The sequence below is a fragment of the Schistocerca serialis genome, chromosome 2, assembly GCF_023864345.2.
Source record: "Schistocerca serialis cubense isolate TAMUIC-IGC-003099 chromosome 2, iqSchSeri2.2, whole genome shotgun sequence".
NCBI classification, from domain to species: domain Eukaryota; kingdom Metazoa; phylum Arthropoda; class Insecta; order Orthoptera; family Acrididae; genus Schistocerca; species Schistocerca serialis.
In genome coordinates, this window is record NC_064639.1 from 1,094,825,340 (window position 1) to 1,094,836,095 (window position 10,756).

Consider the following 10,756-nt stretch of genomic DNA (forward strand, 5'->3'; position numbering starts at 1 on the left):
TCCTCAGTAGCGATTCACAAAAAGAACGCCTCCTTTCCTCTAGAGATTCCCACCCGAGTCCCTGAAGCATTTCCGTAACACTTGCGTGATGATCAAACCTACAAGTAACAAATCTAGCAGCCCGCCTCTGAATTACTTTTATGTCCTCCCTCAATCGGACCTGATAGGGATCCCAAACGCTCGAGCAGTACTCAAGAATAGGTCGTATTAGTGTTTTATATAAGCGATCACCTTTACAGATGAATGACATCTTCCCAAAATTCTACCAATGAACCGAAAACGACTATCCGCCTTCCCCACAACTGCCATTACATGCTTGTCGCACTTCATATCGCTCTGCAATGTTACGTCCAAATATTTAATCGACGTGACTGTGTCTAGCGCTACACTACTAATGGAGTATTCAAACATTACGGGATTCTTTCTCCTATTCATCTTCATTAATTTACATGTATCTATATTTAGAGTTAGCTGCCATTCTTTACACCAATCACAAATCCTGCCCAAGTCATCTTGTATCCTCCTACAGCCACTCAACGACGACACCTTCCCGTACACCACAGCATCATCAGCAAACAGCCGCACATTGCTATCCACCCTATCCAAAAGATCATTTATGTAGATAGAAAACAACAGCGGACCTACCACACTTCCCCTGGGGCACTCCAGATGATACCCTCACCTCCGATGAACACTCACCATCGAGGACAACGTACTGGGTTCTATTACTTAAGAAGTCTTCGAGCCACTCACATACTTGGGAACCAATTCCATATGCTCGTACCTTAGTTAGGAGTCTGCAGTGGGGCACCGAGTCAAACGCTTTCCCGAAGTCAAGGAATATGGCATCCGTCTGATACCCTTCGTCCACTTTAGCTTCGAATATCGTTTTATTTTATGTATATGCCGTGTTTATGCTGCTTCTGACACGAATAAATAAACAGGTTAGCAGAGACAAGAGAGGCTTTTTTTTCGTGATACTCTAAGAAATTGCGTGTGAACGCGTTGCGGTCGTTACCACGAGAAAGCGACACCTGGGCTAGAATCAGCCACGATTGTCAGTGCTGGGCTGGCACTGCGGCCAAGCAGCAGCAGTAGTAGCAGTGCTCGCACGACGTGGCGTCGCCGCAGCTGCCTGCGCTTATCGGCCGCCAAGCAGCTTCCCGGAAGCTCGCCGAGCACTGTGTAGCGCAGCGACTGTAAGCCGCGCCACACTCAACGAGCGCGCTCGTAACTCCGATCGCTGTGCTGTACTGGTGGGTGCCGCGGTATTGCTATCGCTTCCGATACCTGAAGCAGAGTACGCGAAAGAACTTGCACTCCTTCTAACAGCCGTGTACCGCTAGTCTCTAGAGGAACGGAAGGTTCTAAATGATTGGAAAAGAGCACAGGTAGTCCCAGTCTTCAAGAAGGGTCGTCGAGCAGATGCGCAAAACTATAGACCTATACCTCTGACGTCGATCTGTTGTAGAATTTTAGAACATGTTTTTTGCTCGAGTATCATGTCATTTTTGGAACCCAGTATCTACTCTGTAGGAATCAACATGGATTCCGGAAACAGCGATCGTCTGAGACCCAACTCGCTTTATTTGTTCATGAGACCCAGAAAATATTAGATACAGGCTCCCAGGTAGATGCTACTTTCCTTGACTTCCGGAGGGCGTTCGATACAGTTCCGCACTGTCGCCTGATAAACAAAGTAAGAGCCTATGGAATATCGGACCAGCTGTGTCGCTGGATTGAAGAGTTTTTAGCAAACAGAACACAGCCTGTTGTTATCAATGGAGAGACGTCTACAGACGTTAAAGTAACCTCTGGCGTGCCACAGGGGAGTGTTAAGGGACCATTGGTTTAAACAATATATATAAATGACCTAGTAGATAGTGTCGGAAGTTCCATGCGGCTTTTCGCGGATGATGCTGTAGTATACAGAGAAGTTGCAGCATTAGAAAATTGTAGCGAAATGCAGGAAGATCTGCAGCGGATAGGCACTTGGTGCAAGGAGTGGCAACTTACCCTTAACATAGACAAATGTAATGTATTGCGAATACATAGAAAGAAGGATCCTTTATTGTATGATTATATGATAGCGGAACAAACACTGGTAGCAGTTACTTCTATGAAATATCTGGGAGTATGCGTGCGGAACGATTTGAAGTGGAATGATCATATAAAATTAATTGTTGGTAAGGCGGGTACCAGGTAGAGATTCATTGGCAGAGTCCTTAGGAAATGTAGTCCATCAACAAAGGAGGTGGCTTACAAAACACCCGTTCGACCTATACTTGAGTATTGCTCATCAGTGTGGGATCCGTACCAGATCGGGTTGACGGAGGAGATAGAGAAGATCCAAAGAAGAGCGGCGCGTTTCGTCACAGGGTTATTTGGTAAGCGTGATAGCGTTACGGAGATGTTTAGCAAAACTCAAGTGGCAGACTCTGCAAGAGAGGCGCTCTGCACCGCGGTGTAGCATGCTCGCCAGGTTTCGAGAGGGTGCGTTTCTGGATGAGGTATCGAATATATTGTTCCCCCTACTTATACCTCCCGAGGAGATCACGAATGTAAAATTAGAGAGATTCGAGCGCGCACGGAGGCTTTCAGACAGTCGTTCTTCCCGCGAACCATACGCGACTGGATCAGGAAAGGGAGGTAATGACAGTGGCACGTTAAGTGCCCTCCGCCACACACCGTTGGGTGGCTTGCGGAGTATACATGTAGATGTAGATGAAGCCCCTCCGATGTCAGTGTTATGTTGAATGTCATTGCTCCACGGCTGAGACAGGAAAAACACTTCTTTTGACTGGCGACTTCCTGTACGCTACCTAGTTCACTGGACGATCATAACGCAAAATCTTTTAGAGTACAGATATTCATAAATTTTGTTGTTGTTGTTGTCTTCAGTCCTGAGACTGGCTTGATGCAGGTCTCCATGCTACTCTATCCTATGCAAGTTTCTTCATCTCCCACTACCTACTGCAGCCTACATCCTTCTGAATCTGCTTAGTGTATTCATCTCTTGGTTTCCTTCTACGATTTTTACCCTCCACGCTGCCCTCCAGTACCAAATTGGTGATCCCTTGATGCCTCAGAACATGTCCTACCAACCGATCCCTTCTTCTAGTCAAGTTGTGCCACAAACTTCTCTTCTCCCCAATTCTATTCAATACCTCCCCATTAGTTAAGTGATCTCTGTAGCACCACATTTTGAAAGCTTCTATTCTCTTCTTGTCTAAACTATTTATCGTCCACGTTTCACTTCCGTACGTGGCTACACTCCATACAAATACTTTCAGAAACGACTTCCTGACATTTAAATCAATACTCGATGTTAACAAATTTCTCTTCTTCAGAAACGCTTTCATTGCCATTGCCAGTCTACATTTTATATCCTCTCTATTTCAACCATCATCAGCTATTTTGCTCCCCAAATAGCAAAACTCCTTTACTGCTTTAAGTGTCTCATTTCCTAATCTAATTCCCTCAGCATCGCCCGACTTAATTCGACTACATTCCATTATCCTCGTTTTGCTTTTGTTGATGTTCATCTTATACCCTCCTTTCAAGACACTGTCCATTTCGTTCCACTGCTCTTCCAAGTCTTTTGCTGTCTCTGACAGAATTACAATGTCATCGGCGAACCTCAAGGTTTTAATTTCTTCTCCATGGATTTTAATTCCTACTCCGAACTTTTCTTTCGTTTCCTTTACTGCTTGCTCAATATACAGATTGAATAACAACGGGGAGAGGCTACAAACCTGTCTCACTCCCTTCCCAACCACTGCTTCCCTTTCATGTCCCTCGACTCTTATAACTGCCATCTGGTTTCTGTACAAATTGTAGATAGCCTTTCGCTCCCTGTATTTTACCCCTGCCACCTTCAGAATTTGAAAGAGAGTATTCCAATCAACATTGTCAAAAGCTTTCTCTAAGTCTACAAATGCTAGAAACGTAGGTTTGCCTTTCCTCAATCTTTCTTCTAAGATAAGTCGTACGGTCAGTATTCTCTCACGCGTTCCAACATTTCTACGGAATCCAAACTGATCTTCAGCGAGGTCGGCTTCTACCAGTTTCTCCATTCGTCTGTAAAGAATTCTCGTTAGTATTTTGCAGCTGTGGCTTATTAAACTGATAGTCCGGTTATTTTCACATCCGTCAACACCTGCTTTCTTTGGGATTGGAATTATTATATTCTTCTTGAAGTCTGAGGGTATTTCGCCTGTCTCATACATCTTGCTCACCAGATGGTAGAGTTTTGTCAGGACTGGCTCTCCCAAGGCTGTCAGTAGTTGTAATGGAATGTTGTCTACTCCGGGGGCCTTGTTTCGACATGAATTTTATAAGCATCGAGTCTTGCTTATCTGTCCCAACGGAACCCACAGGTGCCGCGGGAATACACCACCCGAGACAGGCGTGGTTTTGACGGACTGTAATGAGTCTGTTCTGAGAGTGCCTACCGAGCAGATCGCGTGTGAGCGTGATAGGGAAAGTCGTGCACAGATGTATGGAAAATAGGCGAGAACAGTGATATTTGTATATCGACGGCAGTGTTGTACTGTATGATACAAAATACATTTTGTGTTAGTCGGAGCTTATCTACAGTGTGAGTTGGACGCGAGTAAGGAGTGCTCAGTCACCCATTCGTGGCGGGAGAAATTATTTGTAATCACTGCTTTACTTGCACTCGTATAAAATGGGAAAACGCATTATTTTACGGTGACAGTATGGAAACTGAAAGCAATCGTTAACTCGAAAGGAGTTGTGAAATCCCGAGCGGTCTAAGGCGCTGCAGTCAGGAACTGTGCGGTTGGTCCCGGTGGAGCTTCGAGTCCTCCCTCGGGCATGGATGTGTGTGTTTGTCTTTAGGATAATTTAGGTTAAGTAGTGTGTAAGCTTAGGGACTGATGACCTTAGCAGTTAAGTATCGTAAGATTTCACACCCATTTGAACCCAGTTGTGAAATCGTGTGATTGCTAATGCGGTGCGAGTGAACGTTAGGTATTGTAGAAGTATTTTTTTTTTTTCTTAACACAAAATATAATAAATTCAATGTCTAATACGAATTGTTTGGGACTTCAAAAAGTCTTTCCCGTCATTTCTGTATGTATTAACAGCATCAGCTTATGTGGAGAAGCGAGAATAAAAATTTGTTATGGCACATGTGACAGGCATACTGTTAAGGTTTCCATTACTGTGATATGTGTACCTTGGGATTAACGCGACCCAACAATGCTGTAAAACAAATCAAAAGTCCGCTATCATTCTAAAAATACACCAGAATAAAGAATTCAATACTCAGAACCAGCATTTAATCCAAAATGATAGTTGGGATCCACACAGTCTTTCACACAGTTTTGCACATCGTAAATTGGGAACAAACCATTTCGTGGATTCGACACTCACATGTTAAAATACCACCCGAAATATGCCCAGAACAGTATAAGTCTGACTGTGATAAAGAACCTTAAAGATGGTCATTTCACCAATTTCGTGAAGCCCTTGTACACTAATCCAGCACGCAAACGGTCAATATCTCCCGCCAGTGCATCCCAGAAGGGAATGCGAAGTTGAAAATCCAAAAGCAGAGCTAAAAGGCGGGGAAAATTTATCACGTGCGGAAAAAATCGTGTCAACAAAGTTCCTTTCCTGCTTCCGTAGCTGAGACCGATAACGTACGCTACTGTGGAAGCGTTCCACATATAGGTGGACGGTTCGAATCCTAGTTATGGAAGAACTGGAGCCGTATGTGGAGGACAAGTGGTGGCATATAATGCATCATAATCAGAATGCATGCCAGCGTCGTCGGTACAACGCAAAATTTGTCCTCTAGGAGTGAAAACACATCCTGTGCTAAGTTCCACGTTGTCGTTATCTTCAGTAACGAGCACAAGTATTCAGTCAGTCTTTCACGGGTTCTTTGTACGAGTCGTGGGCTGTGACAGGTAAGAGTCCTGTAAGTAGAGAAAAGCCGACAACAGAGTAATAAAAGATTCGACTCTGCATTCTCGGTCGGTCCTTAGATTAAATTTTGATATGTATATGTGTACTACTTCCATTCACTAGGGCTGTATGTCTGTCGTCTCTGTATCTTAACCTTTATTACCTCTTAATTTTCATTTATTGTAGACTCAAGCGCTAGCAAGCTTTACCAATTTCTGAAAAGTGATTCGAAAATGCCGTGATCGGAAATTTTCGTCTAGTAAGTCATCTTACTCGCCACTTTTTCTAGTTTGTCTTTGATTCAAAGGTCAGATACATCTTCCTCTTGCGCTGCCAGTAATTACGGTAATTACGGCTAATAGTGGAAAGAACACAGAGAGATAGCTGTCCACGGAAGACGGCAGAATCGTAAGCCTGGTATCCACTGCCGCGTGTTAACTATTGGTGGGCGGCAAACCTTTCCATCTTCGCACACGGCAGCAGTGCTCTGTCGATACGCAACCGCAGAAAGCTCAGGAACGCTCACTCACAAGCGCACATAAACTATGCAATCGTCAGTAATCTCAAAAATAGCATCGTGCGCAGGAAGCAAGGAAATTTGTGTTTCTACCTACAAGGTGTCCATTAATTTTGTTATTCTGTATGACATAACTTTCCTGCTCACGAAGTTAACATCGGTGAAACACTGGATGAGGTGTCACACTAACCAAGAGACTCGTGTCTTTCTGTATTATACGCTATTGATAAATTCTTTTTGCAATAGCTGGAAGCGAAGGACAACTGCTTCTAGGACACATTGGATATCTTGATAAGCAAGATGCCGACCGTACGTCAGAGTTAATAAAAATAGCAGCACAACGTACGAAGCGAGAGCATTGAGGTAGCGAACACTGTAGGCTGCACTGTTTCTGTATTTTATTCCATTTTATCACTAACTAAATAGAAGTAGGCTACTGTAAGAGTAAACGATGCTTAGCGCAACTAGAACCACAATAGGTTTTATGTCAACGAAACACACGCTTTTAAAATATCTTATTTAAATTTTATCACTGTTGATGATAGTTAGCGATGAATATAATATGAATTACCAGCAATAGCGTCATGCACTTCGATGAAATAGCCTGTCTGCTTCGCCAGTTCACGTTTCTAATTAGCATGGGGCTCTAGATTTCGGAAATTAGGGAAAGCGAATTGGAGAATTAGATTTCTGGTAAGGGGCCAGGGAAGATGCAGTGCATCTGTACAGAAAATCGCAGACAAATGCTGGTGCTGCCAATCATATTGTTCGAACGCTTGCAATTCTCATCAGGTAGGCATGACAACAGACATTGACCGAATCCAGAGACTCGTTGCTCGGATTAACCGCTCCGTATACACCACGCGGATATTAACAGAAATGCTCGAGGCATATAAATGGATATCCTCGGAAGAGAGAGCATTAATCACAAAAAAAATACAGGCTGATTCTTGCAGACAAGATAAGAGCAACAAACCACGTTTTATAATGCTGTTTATTCACATAAATAGTGCCGTCAGCGATTTCGAACCGACAGGTTAATCATCTGTCGGCTTTTTCACGTTAAGACAAGTTTTTTGTTGTAGTGTGTGCCTTAAGGTCAACAAGCCCTCTCACGATGAACTTGTCGGCTCGAAGACGGTAACGGCGCTGTTTGTGCGAATAAACAGCATTATGAAAAGTAGCTGGTTGCTGCTAACTTTTCTGCAAGAATCAACCTGTATTGCGTGCACAGGCACGGTCTCAAAATGTCAGTTTTCGACCGGCTCAATGCGCGAATGGAGTACGAAAGCAATCTACATCTACATTTATACTCCGCAAGCCACCCAACGGTGTGTGGCGGAGGGCACTTTACGTGCCACTGTCATTACCTCCCTTTCCTGTTCCACTCGCGTATGGTTCGCGAGGAGAACGACTGCCGGAAAGCCTCCGTGCGCGCTCGAATCTCTCTAATTTTACATTCGTGATCTCCTCGGGAGGTATAAGTAGGGGGAAGCAATATATTCGATACCTCATCCAGAAACGCACCCTCTCGAAACCTGGACAGCAAGCTACACCGCGATGGTTAGCGCCTCTTTTGAAGAGTCTGCCACTTGAGTTTGCTAAACATCTCCATAAAGCTGGCACGCTTACCAAATAACCCTGTGACGAAACGCGCCGCTCTTCTTTGGATCTTCTCTATCTCCTCCGTCAACCCGATCTGGTACGGATCCCACACTGATGAGCAATACTCAAGTATAGATCGAACAAGTGTTTTGTAAGCCACCTCCTTTGTTGATGGACTACATTTTCTAAGGACTCTCCCAATGAATCTCAACCTGGTACCCGCCTTACCAACAATTAATTTTATATGATCATTCCACTTCAAATCGTTCCGTACGCATACTCCCAGATATTTTACAGAAGTAACTGCTACCAGTGTTTGTTCCGCTATCATATAATCATACAATAAAGGATCCTTCTTTCTATGTATTCGCAATACATTACATTTGTCTATGTTAAGGGTCAGTTGCCACTCCCTGCGCCAAGTGCCTATCCGCTGCACATCTTCCTGCTAATGCAGGATTTACACTGTAAAGAGGGTTGTTAACTACATGTGTAGATGTCGATTAGAGCGAAACAGAAAAGTTCTTTTGCCTCCTAGCCGCTTGTTTCTAACAGTAGGCGAGCCGCTGCCGCGCGTGGACGTGGCTCAGTGTCCGCGCCACCTACCTCGCTCTCTCGACTGAGTCTCCTGAACAGCTCATCCGCCTCGAACTTCGCCTTCTGGTCCGGAACGACGCGCGGCATCTTGAAGATGAAGCGCGGCTTGGGCTGCTCGTAGAGTCCGATCGAGTCGAAGGGCAGCATGCCGGCGAGCGCAGCGCTCGGGTCGTTCATCGCGTGCATGTCGGCGGCTCGGCGGCTCGGCGGCTCTGACGGGCTACGCGCTCCCTGCCGATGCTCGCTCCCGCAGCCACGGGCCCACACTGGCGCGCCCGCCGCAGCGGAGGCCTCGTGCGCGCCCACCGCGGCCCCGCCCACTTCCCCCCACCGCCGCGCCTCGCAGGCCCCGCCCCTTGACGTCACAATATGGCGGTGCTCGCCGCTCGCGGTAGCGCACGCGCCGCCGGACGTATTTTTGTCTCCCTTTTTCTTTTTTCTTTTTTCAGTGTTAACATCTGCAGGCGTGCCGGAGTGCTTGTAATCTGCCTCTGACTATCTCAAATCCGTTGCAGAGATCGCAGTAATGGTTACCCTCCTGCCAGAAAAAAAAAACTGGTTTTGAGCGGCTGTGTCCTCCCATCCCTGACGCACCCTTGTCGAAAGTACAGTGCGATAGTCGTCGTGAATACTGATTGCAGCGTAACTAAAATGGGCACTCTGAGGCTATGCTTCTCTTTCTACTCCTGCGCACTGAAAATCTTTATTTCTAAAGGACGTATTCGTTTCTCTTTTAGCCCGAAAAAACTGTAGAAATTTGATACTTTTTATCATTTGTTTAATAAATTTTGATACGTTCCGTCGTCTGCGTAATCCCAAACGATTATCAAACCATGCCTTGGTTTCATCTGGATTCTACAGTGTAGCTGGAAAAGGAGGGTCAACATATTTTTCGTCGACTACCATATTATTTTTTATTCGATTAAACTTTTCTTTGCTCCCAGACGTCCTCCGTCCCTCGAAATTGACATTCCTTTTCTTTCTGTGAGCATTTCCTTCCTTTTGCTGACCTCTGTCTTTCATGAAACCCACAAGACAAAATTTCTTCTCTAAACAGGGTTCTGTTATCTATTACGTCCGTTCTGTCTCCAGGGGTTCTTCTTTTCACTTAAAAGAAAAAGGAGGTTTGTATTTACACCAGTGTGGAGTGCATGGTAGTAGGGTAATTGCCACTGTACCACATACTAGAATTTATTCGCTCTCTGTTGGTATGTAGAAGACGGGAAGAAAGATTACTTAAGCGCTTTTGTGCGTGCTGTAATTGGTTTAATCTCGTCTACTCAGTCCCTTCAGGAGCGATACTTAGGGAGCCGTAGTATAGGCCTAACACAAGATTCTTCACTTAATACTAGTTCTCGAGGTGTTGTAAGTAGGCTTTTGCAGAGTAGATGACGTCTTGTCTTCAAGCATCTGTAAGTTCAGTTATTCAGCGTTTCCGTGACGCTCTGCCACGAGCCAAACACACGTGCTGCTCTTCTTTGTATACTAGGCTCTATCCCAAATGGTTCAAATGGCTCTGAGCACATGGGACTTTACATCTGAGGTCATCAATCCCCTAGAACGTAGAACTACTTAAACCTAACTAACCCAAGGACGTCACACACATCCATGCCCGAGGCAGGATTCGAACCTGCGACCGTAGCAGTCGCGCGGTTCCGTACTAAAGCGCCTAGAACCGGTCGGCCACCGCTGCCGGCGGCTATATCCCAGGTAAGTCCTATTTTGTGTGGATCCCATGCACTTAGTCAGTATCCTTCTAACCACCTATCTTACCAACCACTGAACCCATGTGATTGTTAATTTTCATACATTTGTCGATGAGACAGGAAATGAAATTGACGACAGTAAAGGAAAATCAGAAATGGCAAATTCTGTTTTCAAATGCTGCTTTACAAAGGATAACTCAGACCCATTGCCCAATTTAAGTTAAGTCTCGTACCACAAAAAAGACGAGTGAAATAGATTCTGGCATGAGATAGTGGCGTTGGGAAACAGCAGAAATCGTTAAAAACGAACAGATCTCCAGGGGCCGATGGAATTCCTCTCAGATTCTATACTGAATTTACGTCTGAGTTCGCCTCTCGTTCAACTATAATGTAT

At 45.0% G+C, this 10,756-nt stretch overlaps 1 protein-coding gene across 1 annotated transcript in view; it reads right to left on the bottom strand.

Annotated features, from left to right (window-relative positions):
* LOC126458555 (protein big brother) overlaps nucleotides 1-8,907 on the bottom strand; it is a 248,981-nt gene extending 240,074 nt beyond the window's left edge. Inside the window, exon 1 of the mRNA XM_050095677.1 lies at nucleotides 8,666-8,907. Within this exon, the coding sequence (XP_049951634.1) occupies nucleotides 8,666-8,842 (177 nt within the window). The 5' untranslated portion in view covers nucleotides 8,843-8,907. The remainder of the gene's footprint in view (nucleotides 1-8,665) is intronic.
* Nucleotides 8,908-10,756: the final 1,849 nt, after the last annotated feature.